The sequence below is a fragment of the Aquila chrysaetos genome, chromosome 3, assembly GCF_900496995.4.
Source record: "Aquila chrysaetos chrysaetos chromosome 3, bAquChr1.4, whole genome shotgun sequence".
NCBI classification, from domain to species: Eukaryota; Metazoa; Chordata; class Aves; order Accipitriformes; family Accipitridae; genus Aquila; species Aquila chrysaetos.
Genome location: NC_044006.1, coordinates 71,911,610 through 71,934,553, shown reverse-complemented (window position 1 = coordinate 71,934,553; position 22,944 = coordinate 71,911,610). Strand labels below are relative to the sequence as shown.

Genomic DNA, 22,944 nt, shown 5'->3' with positions numbered 1-22,944 from the left:
AGCACCAAATGGGGTTCAGGGGCACCAAAACAACTGGGATGGGCTGGAAGCACCGAAGGGGCAGAAGGATGGGAAGAGGGTTGTGAAGAAAGTGACAGTGCTGTGGCTGTTTTCTTTGCTGCCACCCCCTCAAAATGTCATTGTCAGCTGAAGGGCTTATGAATCAGGGAGCAAAAAGAAGATTGCTTAGGTTTTGTGCCTTCAGGGAATTTTTTTAAACATACATTTTTAATGTGTGCTGATCGAAGGTCAAAGTAACTCAGGACAAATGATTTCTATCATCACTTTTGCATCAGGACCAGCACGTCGCAATCAGATGCCGCGAGTCGGTCAGATCCTGACACGATCCTCACGTGTGTCATCACGTGGCATGAGCAGATCATCTGACGGCTGTGCGCCCGCGCTCACAACACACGTGTGCAGCAGTGTGACACCCTCCAGGCATCAGGAGTCAGCTGGGTTCATCGCATGGTGGCCCTGGACAGGGCAGGGTGAACATGGGTCAGACCACAACCATGCCGGGGAGCAAGCTCCTGGATCTGCTTGTCACCACCAGTTCTGGCCCATCATCCCCATGTCCTCCTTATAAATCACTGCAGAATAAAAAAAGCAAATTCATGGCATGTAAATCAAGCTTAGAAAGGTTGCAAGTCCATTCCCTCTTGAACTCATGCAAGTGATGGAAAAAAAGTACTGAGAGCCGAAAGCTGGTATTTAACAATTTATTCTACAGGTCAGCGAGTGGGAAGGAGGGTGATGCCCGGTCTCAGCAGGCCATTGCTAGTAGGATGAAAGCTCAGCTAGAAGTAGTTGATGACTCTTCTGATGGACTGGACGCTCGCGCTGCGTGCCTGCCACGCATTGAAGCTGCTGAACTCGCCCCGCTCCACCACATACATACGGCCTCGGTAGTTGGGCTCCTCATACAGCACCCACCTGGGCAGAAAGGGAGGGTTACTTAGGTCCCAACAGTGTGGTCATGCAAGGTGGCCTCATGCCCACGTTGAATAGCTGCATTTAGGCACTGCAGTACTGCAAACTACTGGGGCCTGATGGTCCCTCTGCAGTCCTGGTCCCATCCTGTGCACAAAAATGCCCCTGGTGGAATCAACTGCTGGCGCTTCCCCCCGTTTCCAGCGTAGCCTGGCAATTATCCACAGCCAGATTGGACCTTGCCTTTAGAAGAAGTTGTTTTGGGTTACACCAGCGATGAAGCCTGGGACCAGGCGCAGCCCGCTTCACATTGCTGTAGGAATGGATCTCTCTGAGCTTTACCATGTGCAACAGAAACAATTTAATAGCATTTGATAGTGCTAAAGGATGTGAGTCCCCTCCGCACCTGGATAAACCCATTTTGGACTGTAAGGAGAAACGTACGACGCTTGAAGGATGTTTTACCTCTTTGAACTGACTCATTAGCTATGATGGGAATCATATCTAATAATTTCTCTCTTTGCTAGTAATTCTCAGTGGCCTCTATTTGATGCTTTCCAACAGAGAGCAGGACTTGGCTCAGTTATCTTCACTTTATCTGTATGTCCAGAATTAACTACAACTTTCCCTTGGAATACAGTCAAATAGATACAACACTCAACAACCTTGGTGACTTTGGCATGCCTGACTTCTTTACCTAGCTTGGCTACGTCTTTCTCCATTTGAAGGTCTTCAAGTCAGGAGCAATTCTGATGGTCAAGAGGGACAAATTTCACTGCTCTTCTCTCCCTTTACCCCTTTGATACACACTGTGCCATGATCTTAATGTGGCCACAAGTGTCACCTCTTTCCTCTATTTAAATCCTCCAGGCTTTTAAACCAAGTTTTGCCATTGCTCTGATAGTTTTAGTGAGTTTCAGTCACCCCATCGTTGCTGAACTGCTCATCTCTGCCTCGTTTGTTTCTTCCCAATATTTTTAAGGATTTTATAAGGATCTCTGCTGCTTGTCACATCTATGGGCTCAGCAACGACAGCAGAGCACAAATGCAATCCTCCATTTGGTTTCTGTGGTCTGTCTCTTGGCAGGAATTCAGCTGTGACATTGGGGTTGGGACCTACTGTATGTGGGATTTCCAGGGAGAAACTCCTTTAAGTACTGGATGGGTCAAAGACTGCTGGGCCTCCGGGGTCAGACAACAGCTGGTGAACTCAGATCAGTCTGACCCAGAGCAAAAAGCTGGAGGCCTAGGAAAAAAAAGCTGTTTATAAAACCAGCCACCCACGGGCATTACTTAAAAAAAAAAGCAAAAGGTTAGGGTATTTAGTCGAGCCACCTTACAGACTCCTTGACATATTTGGATTTATTTTGTGTTCCTGAGAGGACACCAGGAGGGACTGTGGTGGGTCCCTTCTCCCATCTGCCTGCGCACCGATACGACTGGCACGTTGAGCACATGCCTGCCTGGTGCCCCTCTCCACCCTGCTGCCCGCGCTCGCACAACCCTTTTCTGCAGCATCGCCGCAGTGCGCTCAGCCAAGACATGCGGATCCCGAGCGTTTCCTACAAACAAGTTCCATTCTTTAGCGCTTTTTGCAGCCAGTGTATATCTGAACCAGAATTACAAAGTCATCCTCAGACTTTTCCTCTGAAGCTCACTTTGCAGCACGTGGAGAAGGCTGCCCACTGCTCATGTGAGCGTAACAGCAGATTGCTCTGAAGCCATGTCCCGTGCCCCACCATCACATAACCTGATGCGCAGTGTTGGAGAGCGTGCTCAGCTCTTCAGCTTAATTAAGAAAAATTTATAAAATTATCCTCTTCCTTTACATACACACCCCAGCCTTGTTCATATGGCATGCATGGCTTGCTTCCTTTTCTACCCCATCCCTTCAGCTTATATGTACCTCTCCATATTTTTGGACAATCATGGGCCTCTTTCTCCATCAGCTCACCACCCCTCCTTCAAGCACTCCTCAAGAGAGCTCCTAGTCCTATTTTCAGCACCTTCCAATCACTCCCTCCTGCTAAGAAATACCTAACGTTATTGAAAATACTGCATGGTGGTAGGACAGGGATATTCACAGGGCATTGCTGGCCTACCAGGTCATGGTGGAGCTTCCAGCTCTGCTCTGCTCTAGGGCATCTTTCAACAACTGGTGGACCCTGGGAGTAGTGCAGGGGGTAGAGCAGCCCCTCATGGTCACTGCCTTTCCCAAGAGCTCTGCATTTCTCTCCAGACACACGGTTGATGTGTTTGCGCAGTCGCATTGAGGGAATGGGACAGGCCTCGGGGTAGATGGAAGCAGACTGCATGACCTGGTGTGGTGATAAGAACCCACCAGCTTGTACCTCTGCTTGGGGGAAGGCTGCAAAAAAGAGGAATAAAACGAATAGCAGAAAGATGGGAGTGAAGTGTATTGGCAGTGCAAGGTGATGAGTGAAGACTTGTATGGCTTACTTAGCTGTTCCTTTATTGCCTAAAATTTACATTCTCTGAGACCATCAGCGAGAGAGGAAATCAAGTCAGTCAGGAGCCCAGAAAACAAAAAAAAGATGATCCTGTCCTCAAGCCCAGCATGGGAGAGCTGATCCAGGCACATAGCATGCAGCCCTCAAACATCTCAGTGCTGTGTTTCATTAGCACATAAACCCAAAGGACACGAGAATAAAACTCGCATGGAACCAGCTCAAGCCTTATAAGCCAAAACTGGCTGCTTGTGCTGAAAAACTAGCAGGGGAGCACTGCAGCTTCAGCCTGAACCAAGTGGGATGCTTTCAGTAGGGCTCGAGGTCACTTATTCTCCACGTAGGACTTGAGCAGTGCCATGAGCAGCTATTGCCTCTGCTGAGAAAGATGTAAGGTTTACTGAGCAGCGATGTTTGGGTACCTGTTCTGGTTGATATTTCACAGCCTGACTGCAGAACATCTACCAAATGCTTGTAAATGCTTCAGCAGAATAAATGGTTGGTCTGGTTCCTTCAAGTTATGTCACTGTAGTGTAGAAAAGCCCTTTTTGGGGTATTCTCTCCTGCACTGTAAAACAAATTCAGCTTTTTAAAGTTGTATTTTCTAAGCAATCCTCTGTGGAGTGGCTGAGGCACAAGGGAGGACAAGAAGTGCACATCTTCATCTAAAACCAGATGATACCATATGTGATACTGGAGCTGGCTCTGCCCGTGGGATGGGCAAAGCCGCTCGCCACGCAAACCGCAACAGCTTCCAAGGAGGCGGTAACATCTCAAAACTGCTCCGAAATAGCAATCTCATTTCCAGCATGGTTTTAACAGCTTTATCATCACCCTTTCTGGCTGTGTGGGGTAGCAGTTGCCAGCCCCAAAAGGGCAGCAGGGAAGGTGCTGGATGCCCTCAGCCTCACCACTCACCATGCCAAAAGCAGACGTTTCTCTCCATTCTTGTGTTTCCAGCTGATCCATCATCGCTTCCTGCAGGCACGGCCATCCCCACAAGTGCAGGCAACAGCTTTTTAACAGCACGTGACACCATCCATGGATTTTGAAGGGGAAGCAAATATTTTTGTATCCAACGGATGTCGCGTTGCGGGAATTAAGGGGAAAAATCACAGAGCGAGAATTTGGCGGGCAGGGAGCTCAGGAGGACCCTGCTTTACACCTGCTTTCAGCACGCACAGGGTAAACCAGACCCGCTTTCAGGCTGGGGATGTGCTGGAGACAGCCTGTGGTTGAAACTCCCCTCGTCTCCGGTGACCCCCTCTCCTCTGCTCCCCAAATGGTCCTGGGATGGGTCCTGGGAGGGTTTTGCCAGGCTGAGCCCAGCACTAGCTACACCTGCAGCACTTCTGGGGTCATCTGGGCTTGTACGGTCTATCTGAAGGAGAAAAGCGGTGCCGTAGTGTCCCTTTCTCCTCCCTGGTCTCACCTCTCTGCTGCCCTATCTCCTCCTTCCCTCTCTCCTCCTGCAGCCCGGAGCCAGCAGGTCCCTCTGCACCGTCCTGCCTTTTAATGGCCTCTTACAGACCCTTTGATGTGCTTGTAACAACCATGTTCCCAGGGTCTGAATGTAATGCTACAAAACTCCGCAAGTTTCCTTACCACGCTCCACTCAGTATTTTATTTTTTTCTATTTTTTTATCGCTACTCGAAGCCTTTGAGAAGTCATGCAATGTTAACATAAACAGTCTAGGCTCCCATGCGAGGGAAAGCAAGCTTTGTGCCCCTTACGTATTTTGCAGGGGAGGGGGAAAATCAATCTGAAAAATTTAAGTGCTTGAAAGTTTCTGGGCAGCTTCCCAATTTCTCAAGCTCCAGGCTCTGCTACAGGGACACATATGGTAAATAATTGGCCCTAAAGCTCTTGCCAGAGCACTCACAGGCTCTCTCTTGGCTTTATAGTGTTGGTAGTCAAATGCCTTTTGCTTCAAATGCTCGGCACTAACAGAGTCGCTGGTGGGCTCCAGCCATTTCTTCTCATCGGGAGCTGGTAGCTCTCTCCTTAGTTTTAATGAACAGCCACGGCCTGATCATAAGCCTGTTTTTTTGGAAGAGGGGAGGTTTTGGTTGAATCAGAAAGGGTCCTGCGGGACACTCGCTGTCAAGATGTCACAGGCTTGGATGGCAACAACCTTTTTCCTATTCTGGGAAACAATTGCCGTTGGACAGAAAGGGTCCAACGTCCCACACTGGGTACAGGTGAGATGCGCGATATCCAGTCCAGGACAGGTGGAGAAGAGCGTTTCTGTGCTCCCTCCTCTGCAGGGGCTCCCCTCTGCCCCGTGTCTTGCTCCAGCCACCCTCTGCCTGGCTCTGGGAGGATTTTATGGCGTTCCCCTGCTCCCAGCACACTTGCAGTGAAAATACAATTGTCGGACAGAGGAAAGGGGAGATGGCCAGATAACAACCCGTTTCACAGCAAGAGAAAAAAACATAAGAAGGACCGATACCATTGAGAAAATGCAAATTGCCACCCGACAGCAAGAAAAAGGCAAAGCTGCCATCCTGCCAAGGCTTTCAAGAGCATCTGCAGGGGCAGGAGGATGGGGCTGAGCATCAGTAACATGTCTGCAAAGCTGGTTCACGGGACACCAAGGGTGACCAAAAACCCCCATTGGGGTGGTTGCGCATCACCATCACAGTTGCCCTTATCTTTCAGAGGCAAGATTTAATTTTAAGGTGAGACGCCGCTGCCTCATTTTTGCTGTCCAAGGAGGAGGTTTCTGGTATTGCAGCAAGCCTTGGTGAAGCCACTTGCAAAGCAAAAGCCCTGACCTGCATCACCCGGAGCCATCCATCCGCCCTCCCCGAAATCCTCTGCATGGATTTTAAAGAAGTGTTTGGAAACATGCACAGAAACGTTTAAAAAAAAGAAAGAAAGAAAGAAAAGGTGGTCTTAGGCTTCTTGTTTCATACACCTTAAAAAGGTGTCTCAGAGCTTTTGTAGCTTGAGCTTAGCATCCACCCTCCAAAATTCATGCCCCCTTGAAGCAGCTCTCAATGGGCAGGCACCAAAATTCACCTTTAAACCATAGGCTTAATTCAGATTTTTAGGCTTTCTCCAAGTCCCCCCAGCATCGACAGGCTTTTCCATGATGGGGGGAGTCTCTGCAGCTGCCTAGCTCCCCTGCGGTGCTGGGCACAAAAGGCACGGGGCAGGGAGCACCGCAGCGGCTGCGTGCTGGGACACACGCGGTTACTTACGCGCCGTCCCCGTACACTTTGAGGGCGTTGATGCAGGTCTTGTCCCAGCCTTGTCCCTGCAGGAAGGAGCAATCTTCTGTCAGCTCCAGGCTGGGACCGCTAAAATGGCTCCCCTCAAATATTTCGATCCTGTAATGCTCGCCGTGCTGGGGACAAAGGGATTTGAATCAACCAAAAAAGAAAAAAAACCAAAAAAAAACCCCAAAAAAAACCCCCAGCAAATTATTTCCCTGGCTTTTATAAGACAAAAAGGAAGATGGAAGGGTGTGTTGGAAGGGGAATGTGAAAAGCAGTCCAACACCACCAGTGCCGGCATGCACAGAGCACGCACAAACTCGTGCCACCTCCCAGCACACCACGCCAACCAGAAAAGCAGCCAGAAAACCCTCATCTCTGCACCCAGCTGCACCTTCCTACAGCTGCCATCCACGTGCTAACACATTGCTTAAGGGGATGCGTTGTGCTCAGGCACACGTAGCCCCTTGCCCATCTGGAGATCCTCCCCAGCGGCCCACAAACCCTCCATCCCAAATACAGCATCAGCTACAGCCCCAGCTCTCCATGCACTCACATAGCAAGAAAAGGTATATATCCAGAGTGTACAAAGATGTTAGACTATTCCCCTAAGCTAATTTATATCGCCTCCAGTTCTCGTGTAGCTGCTATTCCTGATGGAACACGTTGTGCCTTTCTTTAAGGAAAATTAAAAAAGGGAAAAGAAAAGAAAACTTCCTAGCATCATCAGTGCTGCATGAGCACTTGAGGGTGACATGATATAAATTCCCCTGGGGAGATTTCTGCAGCCTGCAGCATAGATATTTTGGACCAAACGAGCTGAAAGGATATTTTTAAGCCAAATTCAAAGAATACCTAAATGCATTTTTCAAATAAACAACGTCAACGCACAAGAAGGCCGGGCTGCGATGCCAAAGCCCACAGCAGGCAGCCGCCGGCAGCAGCCGAGCGGATACCGTGCCTGAGCAAACATTCCTCCGGGAATCTGCGCTGCAGAAATGCCTTGAAGCACTCGCTGGCATCTCACAGGGAAAATCATGGGCCAGGGAAGGAGGAGCATGTCCTCATACTGGCCGGGCTCCAGGACCCGGGGCAGAGCATCCCTCCCTGTACAGACCGCAGAGGTGCTCTGGGGAGGATGTTACAAACCTGAAACAAACGCATTGCTGTACCAAAAAGCAGCTTTGGGGCCAGCGAGAAACCCCACCAGCTCCAAGCAGGTTCATCATTGCCCCAGGGGTCATCAGTGATAGGAGAGGCGAATGGAAAGACCTAACCCAGATTCATTTTATTTTGCTACTTTTTAATCTTCCCAATTAAACCTTCCTCTGGGTGGTGCTTTTAAAAGCTTCATAAGGGGAGGGCTATCTAGTATGGGGAAAAAAATTGGTTTTAGTTTAGGATTACTGGAGGGGGTTTGCAACAGCAGAGAATTCAGCTAAAATTTGCTAGGAGCAGCCCAGCTGCCCCATAGGTCTGGTTCGGAAAGCCCTCGGGCTGCACGCTCCCCCTTCGGGTGCGTGGGGAGCCAGGGCTGCCGCGGCTCAAACTTGCCTTGGGCAACAAGCCCCCTTCTTAATTCCCCTGTAAGCATTTCATAGCAACTCACATTAAAAAAAAGCACATGACGCCGGCAGGACCTTGCCACCTCATCTGAAAAACCACGGGAAAAATCTCATCCCATTAAAGCCACTGCATTTCATGCCACGGAAGGAAAGCAATGTGTCCCGGAAGGCACGGGAAACCGCGACTCGGCTTTGTGGCTTGTGCAGACCGCTCCAAGGGGGGACAAACCTTCCCTGGGAGACTATTTCCTTCTCAACAGGATGTATTATTTCTAAAGAGCGCAGATTTTTATTACACTTTTTCACAAGGTTCATGAAAAATAAAGCCCAACGGCAGCTCCGTCCCACCGATGCTCCAGCCGGGAGAGCGAAATGCCGGCGGCATCCACTCACCATCCCGACGGGCCGGCAGGAGCCCAGGTGGTCACTGCGGCCGTTCCAGCGATAGAAGTCGGGGTACTCGCCGTGCTCCAGGATGTACTGCTGCCCTCGGAAATCGGGGTGATCGAAGCAGACCCAAGCCCCGCTCTGGACACAGATGGAGTTGACCCGGTTGAGGAAACCTCGGTCCTGGAAGCTGCCGCAGCTGCCGCAGACCTCCAGCTTTCTGCCCGTGAAGCATTTGCCTTCGTAGAACGTGATCTGGGGGAGGGAGGAGAACAGGCCGGCGGTGAGGAGCAGGGGCACGGCCAGAGCCCCATTTTGAGCAGATGGGAATCTCTTGCAGATGCATCGTTTTAGGATGGTTTGGGTTTGGGTTTGGTTTTTTTAGCTGCTTTCCAGCAAGAGGAGCACGGCATCACTGGCATTTTTTCCTAAGAACCGTATTTGTTTTTCTGGGAACGTAGCGCATCCCGCATTTACGACACTTCTCGCCGCCTCGTGCTCGCTCACACATATTTCCAGCAGGAATGTTTAAACAGGAAACTCAGCTCCCAAAACGCAGCTCCTTCTGCCGCACCCTCCCCGTCCCTACTACCAAATTTGCTCCCGGTATCACCACTCACGTCGCATCCTCCGTGATATTATCCTAACTTACTCCTTCAACCCCGAGGATGCTCAGGCTCTCCGGTCCCAGGCTGAAAGGGAAGCGGTTGGGTCATTACTTACTTTTCCTGAGTATTGAGACATTTTCTCCTGGCTGCTATCCAAGACCAAAAGCGGGAGCCAAACCAAAACTGCGATGGACAGAAACGTTGGACACCCCGCTATATAGCAGCCAGCGGGAGGGGGGAGACGGGGCTGGTGTCGTGAGGGCTTTTTAACAAAGCAGTGGGAACGGGGGGCTTTACGCTTTCCTGCTTCGTAGGCAGAACCACCAGTAACGGGGCCTGCTGAGTCCGGGGTTTTGATTTCGGGCAGACGATCTGACAAAAGATTTGCTTGGCAGGGCTTTGGTCGATTAGCGGTGCACATTGACTGCTCCTTTTTGAAGAACTTCTTTTTTTTTTTCCCCTCCTTTTTTTCCCCCCTTTTTTCCCCTTCCCCCCCCCTTTTCCCTTTTTTCTCTCCCTTTTTTAATCCTCTTTTTTTAGAGCAGACAAGAAGTAAATATGGAAACAGCAGCATCTCTAAGCATGGCATGTAGTTTCTCTGTATCGGGTTCGCTTCTTTTTATGGTTTTTTCCCAGCTTCTCACCTATTGCAGTGTGGCAGCCAAAAGCAAGCATTCTTGGAAGACTCCTCACCAATAATACATTGCACTCCATCCGTCAAAGCAATGGTTTCTCATTCAACCTTCAAACCTCTTTAAATGGCATCTTCGAAAGCCAAGGACCTAATCCCCTCTGAAGCACAAAGATCGGTCTCTCAAAGCCACCAACGAGTTGTTTTTATGAATGTTTTGATCTTTCAGCACTGAAGCACCAAGACACAGGTATAAGTCAGGATTAGAGGGATTTTTTAAGCCTTACTGTTGACCGTAACATAATATTTCCCATATAGCTGCAATTACGGCTTCAGAGTCTGGCATCTCAAATGCCAGCCCAAGGAAAAGCTGCTTCATATTCCCCTCTTTTGTGTTATAAGAGCATCCAGAGACTTTAACTGTCTTATTCTCAGGGCAAATAGCAAGGGAAACCCCCAGCCCATAAACCCCATCAGTTTATATTAATGACCCAGGCTAGGAAGAGATAAAGGGGCTGGCCCATGGACCAACACGCAGAGACATACCAGGGCACTGTGTTAAAAGGAGATTTGCCTTTTATGCTATTTAATAGCTCTGGAAGAGACTCCACACCCAGCTCCTACTCATCAAATCCTCCTGTTCGTCACCCACGGGGCCCCCATCACCTCCCCCCGCCACCACCGCTCCGCTCTCCGGACCATCAGGCACACGCTTCAAATCCGAACCCTAAAAACTCATTTCTTGGCAGGTTGCTCCTGTCTGCACACATGCCAGCAGCCTCACTCAGCAACCCCGCTCTGCTGCCTTGGTTCACCGCTTCGTTTCAAGATTAAAGACCGTTTGGGAAGAAAGGATGTCATTATTAAGGCTTAAACATATGCCGCCCTTTCAATTAAGATATAAAAGTTAATAAGCGCGTGTACACGCACACGTAGGCTGAGCTGGAAGACGTTGAGTTGACTGGGATGCGCTGGAAGAGGAAGGAGGGAGGTGGCACGTTGTGTTTGGAGAAGAAATGCATCCTTCAGCTGATGCAGGTAAACCTGCCCTGGCACCACAGAAATGCTGTTTATGTTTATATGCTCTGATGGGAGACAGGAACTAATGAATAAAAGCCTCATTGAATTAAAAAAAAAAAACAAACCTACCCAAACCCTCATTGAAATGCTGGTGTTATTTTCTAGGTGCTAAATTAGTCACCAGATGGTGTGAGAAAAGTAACAGCGCATAGAAAGTCCCACTTGGAAGAGCGGCAGCCAGGGCAGGGGGCATTAGTGGCACCCCCGAAACCAGCCCTTCCCCATGGCCTTGCACTTAGTGCCCTGGGAGGGAAGGAGGAGATGTGTCCCTCTTCTGAGTCATGGCTGGGAGCACCAGGGTGACGAGGTGGCCCCGTCATTGGCATTGGGACCCAACTCTCCCATCCATTGGCGTCATAACAGCCCACGTGCTCTTTGCGTTGGCCATGAGCTGTTTGGTGCCTGGAGAGGAAGACCCACAGCATCCATGACAAACTGGCCCTAAAGTACCCAGTAAAGCAAATACTACCGCAGGAGGAGGTTTTTACAGAACCACAAAACCCTGGTTTCCTCCGGCTCTGTCTCACGATGGGATTTTCCTGTTCCTCCTAAGGTGCAAGCTTTAATTAAATGTGCAGGAACTTGACGTATTTGAGACTTGCGCCTGGCTGTTAGATTTGTTAGAAGTTGTCCAACAGGTTCAAAAGCTATTTTAGGAGAGATGGAAAGAGGGTGTGACAACTTTATTCTCATTTCTTTGAGAAACCACATGAAAGATATGAACCAACAAAAGACCCATCTCTAGAAAAAAGGAAAACAGTGGGGAAAAAAGAATATTGAAGAATGACAAATCATAATTCCTGGACAAACCCCTTTAATTCCTTGGAAAGGATGGAAAGGCTGCCAATAGAAGAGAGAAAACAGCAGCCTGAGGAGCCTGTGGCCACTAGCAGCCTTCCAGGCACGCGATGCTGGGGCAGACCTCGCCTCCTGCTCACGCCCAGGTGCAGGATCACGTCCCACCATGGTGCCCCACACTAACAGGGTCGTGGGCAGCCTTCCTTGGCTGTGGCTGCTTAAAGGATGAAGCATTGGAAACATGAATTTACAAGTTTGAGCATTTGGCTTTAACAGACAAAACCCAAAAGTCTTGAGATATTTTTTGCGTGTCTTGGTTTAGAGGGAGTGAGAAATCAGGCTTGACATCAGCAGGGACGGCTCCGGGCTGTGCTATCCCTGCCCGCCTTCGCTGCCACGAGGCCGAGGAGTGCGGCGGTCAGAGACAATTTGCTCCGACTCCAGGCCAGAACCAGGGGCGTGAGAAAAGAGAACACCTCAACCACGGCAAGATGGCCAAGGCTGGTTTCAAGTCCATTTGTAACCCTGCAGTTACGACCCCAACAAAACAGGGGCTGGAAGGACTTGATGCCACAGGACGCTGTCGGTGCCAACACTAGTCACAGACATAGACCCAGCCATGCCAGAAACCAGAACTCAACCACCCAGGACAAAAACACCCTGCTTGGAAAAAAGTGGTGGCTCCTGGCCACCACGCCGCTCTCCTCCCTGCATCGCACCTACACGCAGGATCTGGGCACAGCTCTTGTCCTCTTACAAAGCGATTTCCATGACGCACCAAGGGATTGCGAGCAAAGTTATGTTGGCATAAATAAGCCCAGGCTGGGTGGTTTTCAAAACGCAGCCGTGAGATGCCACCACCTCTTTCCATGGGCTGTTACTTTATGGTGGTGATTTTTCCGTGCAGCTCAGCAGACACTGGCCATTGCACATGTCCGGCCCAGCAATACACCTTGCAATAATCTGCAGCATTAGGTGGTGCTGGCAGAAGGATGCTGCCGAACGACCCAAGTTACGTTAGGAAGACGTCAAACTTGCTCCTTCTGTGACACAGAGATTTCAAGAGAGCAGGGCGTGATGCCTGGAAGTCAATCTTTGGGAGCGACCTCACTAATGCTAACAGGAATATTTCTTAGCAGAGGCTGAGCAGGATTAGCATTCTGCTCAGAGGTACCTACTATGGCCAGTACAACCCCACACAAGTAATAATTAAGTGAGCAACAGCCAAGGATTCATACCGCATCCTCTGAAAGGGCCACGCTTCAGCTTCTGGAGGAGCTTTTAGTATTTGCAAAGCAGCGTAAGACCAGGCACAGGAAACATCCGTATCCCAGGGCTTTCAAAACGCCATCTTGCTTTAAAAAGCTCACAGATTTCTTCACGTAACTCAGTATGAAATACTTCTAGCTCATTAGATATGGAACAACCATGGAAGATTTTTTGGCTTGCTGCTGAAAAGGACCAGCACATCTTGTGGGCCACTTCAGAGCAGCAACAGAGTGAGAAACCATCCTTATGACTCAAGGCAGAGTTTCTATATTAAATCCATGTTGCTTAAGACCTAGCCCACCTCACACCAGTTGCCAAAGCAGTGATTTCCGCTGGTGATTAACCCATTTCCAGTGCCTGGGTACACCACATGCTGCCTGAGCAAACCCTGTCACAGAATAACAGTTCAGATCTGGCCAGGTTCCTTCTAGGAAAAATAGCTCCTCACCTTGGAGTTGGGACCTGCTGGTCAGGTTTAGCCAAATATTTATTAGCAGCGTTGCAGAGATAGATATTGAAAAAAATCTGTAAAAGCTTGTTTTCAGCAATATTCTGTCTTGCAATCAGAACCAGTGCAGCTCAACGCACATCTCAGTAAGCATCTGACTGAGATAAGACTTGGATTTCCTTTTGGAAAACATCAGAAAGCCCAGGGTTTGGGGTGAAATCCTTTCAGTTTTCATCTTATTTCAAAAAGGAAAGGTTCCAGTAGGGAAATAGGACACCTAAGAAAAAGCTGGACGCTGAGGTCACCCATCACCCAGACCTGGCTCAGCCATGTTTCCACTGTGCCCATAACGAGTTGAAGGCATCCGTGCAAAGGTTCTCACTCCCGCTCCCCAGCTGTCAAAGGGGAGTAATTTTGACCTTATTAGATGAGGTTGTGAAGATTAGCAAGTAGTATTAGCAAGATGCTCTGAAGATGAGCAGTACTGATTACATAAGGACTAATTAGAACCTGTTGATTTCTCCTTCTCGAGAGGCTACAGCACAGCAGTGCCAATTAGCAGGGTAAGCCCAGCAAGCCCGGCTGCATCGTCACCACCTGCACCGCGCTTGTACCACGCTGCACACAGCAGTCGGTGACACCTGCATGGAGCAGCAGCACAAATTCTTTAGCAACAAAGGTGTAAGATTGCACATTTCTCTTGAAGAAGGTAAAAACCACAAAAATACGTACCCATTGCGAAGGGTAGATGTAGGCTACCCTTCTCATTTCAGGCTGGTGCCTGTCTTGTACTTCAAAGGAAGCTGCTGCAAGTTGGGACAGACCCAGCTGGATGTTTTATACTCACCTGTACCAGAAACAAGGGTAACTGCAAAAGTTGTCCTTCATCACTTCCAGGGTGCAAGTTTGGACATAAAAACTTCTCTGTTCAAAGAAACTAGAAAACAGAAAGCCTGAAGTCTTCACCATTGCCTCCAACGCTGCAAGAACTTCCTCAGCAAAGTCCAGTTTCAGCCCACACTCCTCTGCCCTTGGTTGAGGAACAAGATAAGGCTGCCTGGTCCACATACTACAATACAGCTACTGCAGACACAAGGCAGCAGTAAAAAAAAAAACTTTTCCAGCTTTTTTCTTCTCCAGCGTGCATTCACCAACCCTTTGCAGAAGCTGGGAAGAACCGTTAGGCAAAAGACTCCACAGACCCAAAGCAGACTTGTCTCCAAGCCTTCCCTCTTCTGGAGTTAATTCAGCAGGGATAAAGTTTGCTATGCATAGAAAAAACAGGAAAAAGAAGGATCACTTATCCACTTTCTGCCTGCAGCCCATCCTCCACTTGCTGAGCTGCGCCAGCCCCACCGCTTTCCTCGTCCTCAGCATTTCCACACATGGCAGGCTGGGAGATGGGCAGCTCAGCCTCTTGGGCTCAGGATACCGTGAGGTTTCTCAGTATTCACGCAGCAAAGCAAGGAGTTGGACAGGAGCACAAGCAAAGCAGGAGTTGTTTCCAGAACAGCACATTTTAAATCCACGCAAGTCAATGGGAATTTAACTTGACTTATGGTAGTTAAATTTTGCTCGTTTCCTCAACAGGAAAAGGATCTTTGCGCTTTCATCTTTGCCAATGATCATCCCTTAAGAATAAGGCTGGGCCCTATTAAGTGTATAGCAAATTTTTTCTAGCCTGGGCCAGAGAACTTCCTTCATGACTTACCTTTTAATCCATGCACCACTTATCACAATCCTCCAGGAGCCTCTAAAGGATCAGGGCAGCTCCCAGACAAGGCTGTATAAATTCATCAATTCCAGGCAAGCAGCAGTTTGCTAGATACCGATTTCTTACTTCTGTACATAACACAGGGCTTCCAAGATTGCCCACCACCCCGTTTTAGGGCTCTCACAGTGAAGAACCTAACCCATGCCAAGTCGTAAGTCAGTATAAGGAAGCATGAGGCTGCCCCAGCCTCCGTTAGACTCCAACGGCTGGAGGGTGCCGAGAAGCCAACTGAAGTCTCTGTACAGCAAAGGACAAGTAGTTCACTGATCACACTTGACTGTACATTTCATTAAAACTGCAAGACTTGCATATGGCTGGTCTTCAGATCTTACTAGCAGAGAAAAGCCTGGACAAGTGGAATAATTTACATTTCTTACTGGACGAGCCAGCAACAGTAGAAAGGAAACAACGTACATTGATGGATTCAATTCATCAGCTATTACAGAAAATGCAAGAGCAGTACATGTATGTGAAGTCTTGGAAGTTCCCATTGCAAATTATCCAGAGAACCTGCACTTGCCTTTAAGCCCCCCCGAAAAGCCTCACCCCTGGAAGGTAGGACCTTGATTAGCCCAGGACTATCAAGTTGCACATTTCCTCATCCATCCCCTCTAAAGCCTTAGCAGCTGGCACACCTCAAGCACCAATGCCGCAGCTATCTCAGGCTTTAGATTGATCACCAGTACACATGCAGCCATTATTTTACAAAAAAAAAAAAAAAAAGAGTAAATGTGGTGATTGAGGTTTCTGGTATTCCAGAACTTCTACCATGTGATGTAGACCACACAACAGTGCGTCCATGATGCAATGCCACAGAATCTGGTCATGCAACAAGTCATCTATCACCTCATGATTAGGCAATGAAGGATACTACCAAACAGATGCATATGGTTCCTTGTGTTCCACACACCATTTTCCAAATCCTCAGCAACTTCATTATCAGCCAAACTACCCTCATTCCAGTGTTGCAGGTTCTTATGAAGGAAACCTGCTGCACAGCCCCAGATCAGTCTGGTTCTGAAATCAAGGCACGTACTGGTTTCCCTGAATGAGCACTCCGACTTCGCTGAACTTCAGCAATTTGTCATGGATGACAATCACCCAGCTACAGAACCTGTATTTGACACAGGGTATGAAAATTCAGGTAACAGAAATGAGTTTTCAGAAACTTTGGGAAATATCCTAAATGGAGGAAAAAAGGCAACTTGTTTTGCCAGGAAGCCAGTTAATCTCATGGTGACGAAAGAAAATAGTAAGTTTTTCTACATACGCTGTTAACTGAGGGCTTTAGACCATTTTCTATATAATATGAGGGAACCATTGTACAAGAAATGAAGAGATTAGACATGCTAAATTTGTGTCTTTCAGCAGAGACCAAAATGCAAAAGCTAATTCTGGTTGCAAAAACATTGCAAGTTTCCCTTTCATATTATTCCTGCCAGAAATTAAATTTTCAAATGGACACAAAAATGCAAGAGAAACACTTCATTTAATTAACTGTTCCCCAAATCAGCCTCATTTGTCTTGTTGTTGTTTGGGGTTTTGTTTTGCTTTTAAACACAAAGTAGGTCAACTGCACATTTTTTAAAAAATATATAGTTGAAGTAGTTTGTTTCCAGACTTAAGACACTAAAGCTTGTTAAGCCCCTAGTCCAAAAGCCAAGCAAAAACTTGCAACTGGTTCAGGGAAGCTGCCCAGAGCTGTGCTGGGACCCCGACACCGTGAATGGCCAGGTGCCAGGACACCACTCACCTCTATCAGTGCTATCCAGATGCAAAAAATACAGGAATGCATCATAAACAACCCACATCAATTTGTTCAGGACGTGCAATTTATTTTAAATGACATTTCTGTTTTCTTAGCAAGTCTACATTTGTGACCTGGATAAATCCACTCCATCCTGACAGCACTCCTAGTTACAAGTCCATGTGAACAGTCTGTAGCGCAGGTGTATGCTGGCCCCTTACTTGGGACAGATCTGCGCACCCTTTACTCCACAACTCCACAACAGGTTACAGAGGAAAAATACAGTGCAGGTTGTCTGACTGAAAACCCAAACCTTCCCCTCCAAATCAAAGGTTTCACTTGTGTCTCCTTCCCACGAACGAGCACAAAGCACAGCTGAGCTACTTGGCCAGCCTGGAGTTCTAGCAGCAAAAAATGGTTGGGATCACTCGCAAACAACTTCCTGAGCAATAGTCAAACCATCCATTGGCTCCAAGGATCTCACGCCTCCTCTTAAGGTCAGCAGGTGAACATTTTTCATACAAAAAAAAAGTTGATAGGGAATAATCAACAAAAAGTTATAAACAAAGCATTTAAGGTTTGCAGCTATTTTATTTACAAGTATACATTTAACACAAAGAAACACTGATATCCAAGCCTAGTTAATAGTAGTGTAACAATATGCATCATTTTGATGATTATTCTAACCAACAAACTACACTGAAAAATTAATGCCAGTAAAATTCTTGGTCATAATATTAAGAAATACAATATATAAATTGAAAATATGATTGCTTAAAATTTGAAAATGGAAGTGAAGCCATTTGCACAGGAGTCAGAGTTTAACATAATCTGAAGGGAAAGGCTCCAAACCAACTGTTTATCTTTCAGGTTAACAGAAGAAAAAAAAATAAAAATAAAAATAAAAAAAAAAAAAAAAAAAAAGAAGCATAGTTTATCCTTAAAGATAATGGGCAGTTTTGCTTCTTCAGGTAGAATGTATTCCCAGTGTTTTCAGGTTTTGCAGTGGAATTACATTACTGAGCATGAAGACTTCCCTTGTGAAGCTGCCCCATCGATTTTTTCTGCCTCCAAAATTATCCTCTTAAAAACATCAACGGCAGTCTGCAAAGAGAGAATACAACATTAGTAGGTAAGGAGAAACTGCCCACTCCCTGAAAAAATAATTTAAAAAAAATGTTAGCAGTTTTACTGGCTACACCAGCAGACAAATGCACATCCAATGCTTATTCCAAAATCAAAGAGGGAAAATAGGGTAATTTCAGTTTTGAACACAACCTTTTGGAAGAAAAGTGTAAACCCCTATTCCACAGCAATCCTCAGCTATTTTCTCCATCACTGCAGGAAGGGCAAGTATAAACTGAGCCATACTCACAACAGAGCTAATAACTATAATTTGGTTTTATTTTAAATAGTAAGCTTGCACTGAGTGACTGACAGCATTGAAGATTCTGATGCTGTGCTGCTCCAGAGAATAAACCAATTTATTTCCTTTAAGTAATCTTTAAGATTCCAAGTACTTGCACAGAAGGCAGCAGATTTTTCAGCTCGAAACACTGACTTTGCACAGCCCAGCATAAGGGTTACTTGAATATTCTTCATTTTCTCATCTTACCTATAGGTAAGACCAGTATTAGACACGGTGCAAGAACACGAGGGGAAAACACGAGCCAAACTAGCCATTGCCTAATATTAAGCAATATACTTTGATAAGTCCTTCTGAGAGAAAGGGGCTTTGTATTTTAAACAGCTTGAACTACAGGATAGCCATTGCTAACACGGTCAGGCTCATACAAACATTCTAGCTTACTGTATGGAGCATACAGGACTACACGGAGTCCCTCTGCAAAATCACAAGCCACACATGCGCTATGGATCCCTTCACTCCTTCAGAGGGAAGGCAGCAAGTACCCTCAGAGTAGGGGTCACTTGTTCTGCTATCAACTCCGCCTGGTCTACGCCGAATCTCCTCCCTCCGCACTGAGCATAAAGCAGTCTGGTGAAAAAGGCTCTCCCCTACTGAAGCACCAGGTGAGGAAACAAGAGTGCGTGAGCTCAGAAGGGCGATACTTCCCCAAACACACACATGCTAGTGAGCGCAAGTTAAAAATCTTGGGATGGAAAGAAAAACTTATTTTCACAGGAAATTGCAACTGAAGCAGACACTAAGAAAGGATGTCAGACCATTTAAGCAGTTCAGGAGATTTTACAGAAGAATTTGATTGATTAAGTGTAGTTAGGTTTTTGGTGGGGTTTTGATTGTTTGTCTTTAAGGACACAGAAAGACGGGGAGAATAAGGTGTCTGGGACAACATCATGAATGCTACTTGTAGTAAATACCTTACACTGTTACTCTGGTATTTCAGCATTCACTCAGTTTTAAAGGTTTAAAAACTGTACACTAGCCTCCATCACAATATGCAGAAACTACAACATGCAGCATCTGAGATTGCCTAGAAGTAATTTAAGAAGAATAAATCTATACTACAGTCAAGGACAATTCTAAAGTGCTTTTCTTCTCTACATACTTTTGAGCTGAAGATTCACCATATGATCAGTGCTTCAGCATGTGAATCTTCAAGTTGGAAATGGTCTCCTGATCATCTCAGACATGCCATTTTAAGTTTATCTAACCTCTAGCCATCCGTTTCATGAATTCCAAGCATATGCTCCTTAAGGAAAGTATAGTCATTATATAAAAGCAGTCACATTATGAAAGACGATAAAAAGGGGGTTTTGTTGATTTTAATCAACAGGCTGAAGAGCACCCTGTGATTTATGTGTTCTGACCTGACAGATGTTTTTCCACAAAGTATAATTCTTAATTGGAACACTTCCAAATTAATCCCATTGACTGAAGTAGCCCCACAACTATCTTAAAGCAATCTTAACAAGGTCAGACTGAATTTTAAAGTTTCCCATATTTATACTGTTTGTGCACAGTACTATCTCTGGAACTATTTAAAATACTTCATCAGCTGGAAATAGAGTATTCCTCTGTATAATGGAGTTTCCCTGCAATCCCAACAGAATCTGACAGAAGTGGTTCATTACTCCAGTAATGATACAACACATTTCCTGGGCAAATTAAGACTCAGGAGAACCATGGTCAGGACTGCAGTTGCTATCAAGCTGGTTCCACTAATGAAGAGTTTCCCTTAACCAAAACTTGGTGATATAGTGATTTACAAATATGCTGCACCAATGTTTCCTTACTTAGAGTTGAAATTTTCAATGGTTTCATTTTAATGCACAAGTTCTTGATAACCCTGGCTTCAAAGCACCCATTAAAAAACCTCCACAACTTATTCTGTCAACCAAGAAGCTGTACATTCTCTGTCAAAAACATGCTGCCTGAGACACTAAGATGTAGCAGTTCACAGGGCTTGTTAATTCATTTCACAGAAAATATATATTCACTAAAAAGGTTTAATCACTGTCCTACAGTTAACGCTCAGGAATTTGTAATTCAGCCCAAATATCCTGAAGAATTTTAGAATGAGCTTTTAAACAACGCAGGAAGCTGTGTTGTGTGACAAGGAATAAAGAACACAGACAGACTTTATATGCCTCTGTCTCCATATGGTCCGATTACAGAATATGGGTCACACCTAGCCTACAGAAAGCCATCTGGCTTTCTTCTACCTTTCGCCCTGAGGAAACAAAATAGATGTCAGCCTGGGCAACACATGCTGCCTAGAGAGCTTAGCAGCGTGCAAGAGACACCAGAGGCTCAACTGGCCCACAGCCGCCGGAGTCATCCTTTGGTATGCTGTATTTTTCAACTATGCAACTGTTCTATTATTTCAAAGACAAAACTCTGAACTGCTCATACTACTAGTTTATCTTGGCACAGAACTGGGCAAAGGAACTTGAACAATAGTCAGGTAAAGGAAGAGAGGTTTCTCCCTCCATCCTTTGCCAGGCCAAACACACTTTCCCAGGTAAACATGTCAGACCCCTGGAGAGGGGCTAAGATCCCAAACCACTCTGAAGCATTTACTGAGCACTGCATCTTCTGAGCTTGAAGATGAAGTTGCTCTTGAAAAAGAAGCAATGCCCAAGCAATTGCTTTTTAAGAGAGCAAGAAGTAGATTTTTTGCTACCTCCTTGCCCCTTCTAAAACAAATTTATCTAACGAATTTTGCGTAGCTGGATGAATACAACTTGGCTGCTCGTTACTCCCTAAATTCCAGTAAAAGTTGGCTCCCAGCTTCAGCTGGGTTTAAGACCAATTTGGATTCTGGTTGTATTTCAAACAGCTACCACTTTATTGTACTGGGATTAAGATGAAGCACTATACTATGGCTTAGGTGAAACAAAGCAGGGAATTCCACAAGAAAGGCTCAAAGCTCCTGAAGTTAGCCAAAGCAGTTCAACATATCTGGTAATAATTAAGCAGCTTGAGAAAATATGACAATAACAGCCCAGCAGTAATCTAAAAGAAGTCTTTTCCATTAAGTCTCAGAATTGCCTTCTCAAATCCCAGGGATTTCGCTTGATAACTGACGTGTTGCTGATATGCAGGCTCCTCCAAAAGTCCTACCAGGTCACCCTTGTCTGGAGGAGCTGATGCATAGCCTCAAATATATTTGACCTTAAGAACTCTTGCCAGCCGCTACCATTTATCATTACCACAGCTTTGATCTTTGCCTCTATTACTTTCCATCTATTCAAAGTCATGCCATTTCTGGAATGTGGTATCTTCTGATAACTCCTGGCAGAATAGGTCTAGTTTGCTGAAGTTAATCTACAGAACTATTTTAGTTGCCCAATAGAGTACAGCTATGCTCCTAGGACTCTCACAGATGCTCCAAAAGGATTTTTTTTTTTGGCCAAAGCAGGGAGAAGTCAATGCTCTCCCACCCCCTTGTAGGGGGAAAAGGACCTTTGCTATCAAAACCTGTTATAGGGAATATCTTCTCTGGTTTCAGCAGTTCCTTGCAAAGAGAGGTGTTATAAAGGACAGACCGCATCGCTGATCGAGCTTGGTCTAACCCCTCTAGCAAGTAGACATACTCCTTGCTGCTGCAAAGCACATCACATAGCAAACCAATTTCGGACCAGCATACTAGAAATTGCCATGCTTTTGCCCCACACCCACCAAATAGAGATGGCTAGGTTTCAGAGGGAAAGGATTAATGGACTTCCCCCTAGTCAAGAAGGTTTGAACTCTCTGCCGAAGTTCTTAAGCTCTAAATTCCCAATCCAGTCCAGCTCATCCCTTTAAGCATCAAATTAGCTTTCTGTAAAGCAAACAGAATCTGAAGCAGTTGTGGAAGGAGTTTAGACTTTATCTTCATAGGCAAGTTACATTTGCTGTACCAAGCCAGTACAGGTGATGATTTGGATGAACCTCCAAGCAAAAAAGTGCCAACAGACTTCTCTTTCCAGTAATGCTGGCTTATGTAAGGTGAATGTTCAGTACCAGGAGAATGACAACACGCCTTGTTACTAAGTTCAAAATAAACCCTCTCCCCGCAAACCAGGGACAGTTTTGGAGTAAGAGAAGATATCCTGTGTTGACAGAGGTCTGTTTTGATCCTGTCAAATTAGGATTTGGAGGAAAAAAAACCCACATCAGTTCAGAAGTGCTCCTGGTCTAACTTGTAAGAAGGGATGCTACAATGCCTGGCATCTCGTGTTTCTCCCTAGCACCTCACAGCTCCAGACTCCACACTTCACTCTCAAAGCTCAATCTTACACCTCTTCAGAGGTGAGCATTCCTCTGCAACCATTTGCAAGAAGACTAAGACACCTGTCCCAGTTTTGGGCTCCTTCACACTTTCTTCCATACATCCCAAACCTCCAAAGGAACCACGCCAGAGAGCCTGAAAGATGGCCACATGCTGTGAGCACCCATCTCAGAAGTGACATATGATCTCCCACACTTCTGAGGCCTTCTGAAGCCAGACTAATTTACCAAGTGTATTATGTAGGAGGCATGAAGGAGGAATTGTGTTCAAGCACCTGCTTCTAACAACCTGCGTCTAAATCCAGTGATAAGATTTTAC

The 22,944-nt window shown here is 46.4% G+C and overlaps 2 protein-coding genes across 3 annotated transcripts in view; both read right to left on the bottom strand.

Annotated features, from left to right (window-relative positions):
- Positions 1 to 726: 726 nt before the first annotated feature.
- On the bottom strand, positions 727 to 10,843 carry CRYGN (crystallin gamma N). Its single transcript, XM_030008389.2, is given in 5 exon segments — positions 727 to 936; positions 6,609 to 6,754; positions 8,582 to 8,830; positions 9,299 to 9,445; positions 10,583 to 10,843. Coding segments are annotated over 5 exon segments (771 nt in total). The 5' UTR covers positions 10,676 to 10,843; the 3' UTR covers positions 727 to 800.
- Positions 10,844 to 17,501: 6,658 nt separating this feature from the next.
- RHEB (Ras homolog, mTORC1 binding) overlaps positions 17,502 to 22,944 on the bottom strand; it is a 43,131-nt gene continuing 37,688 nt past the window's right edge. For both annotated transcript variants that reach the window (XM_030010420.1, XM_030010421.1), the window contains one exon: positions 17,502 to 18,034. In XM_030010420.1, the coding sequence (XP_029866280.1) occupies positions 17,942 to 18,034 (93 nt within the window). In that variant the 3' untranslated portion in view covers positions 17,502 to 17,941. The remainder of the gene's footprint in view (positions 18,035 to 22,944) is intronic.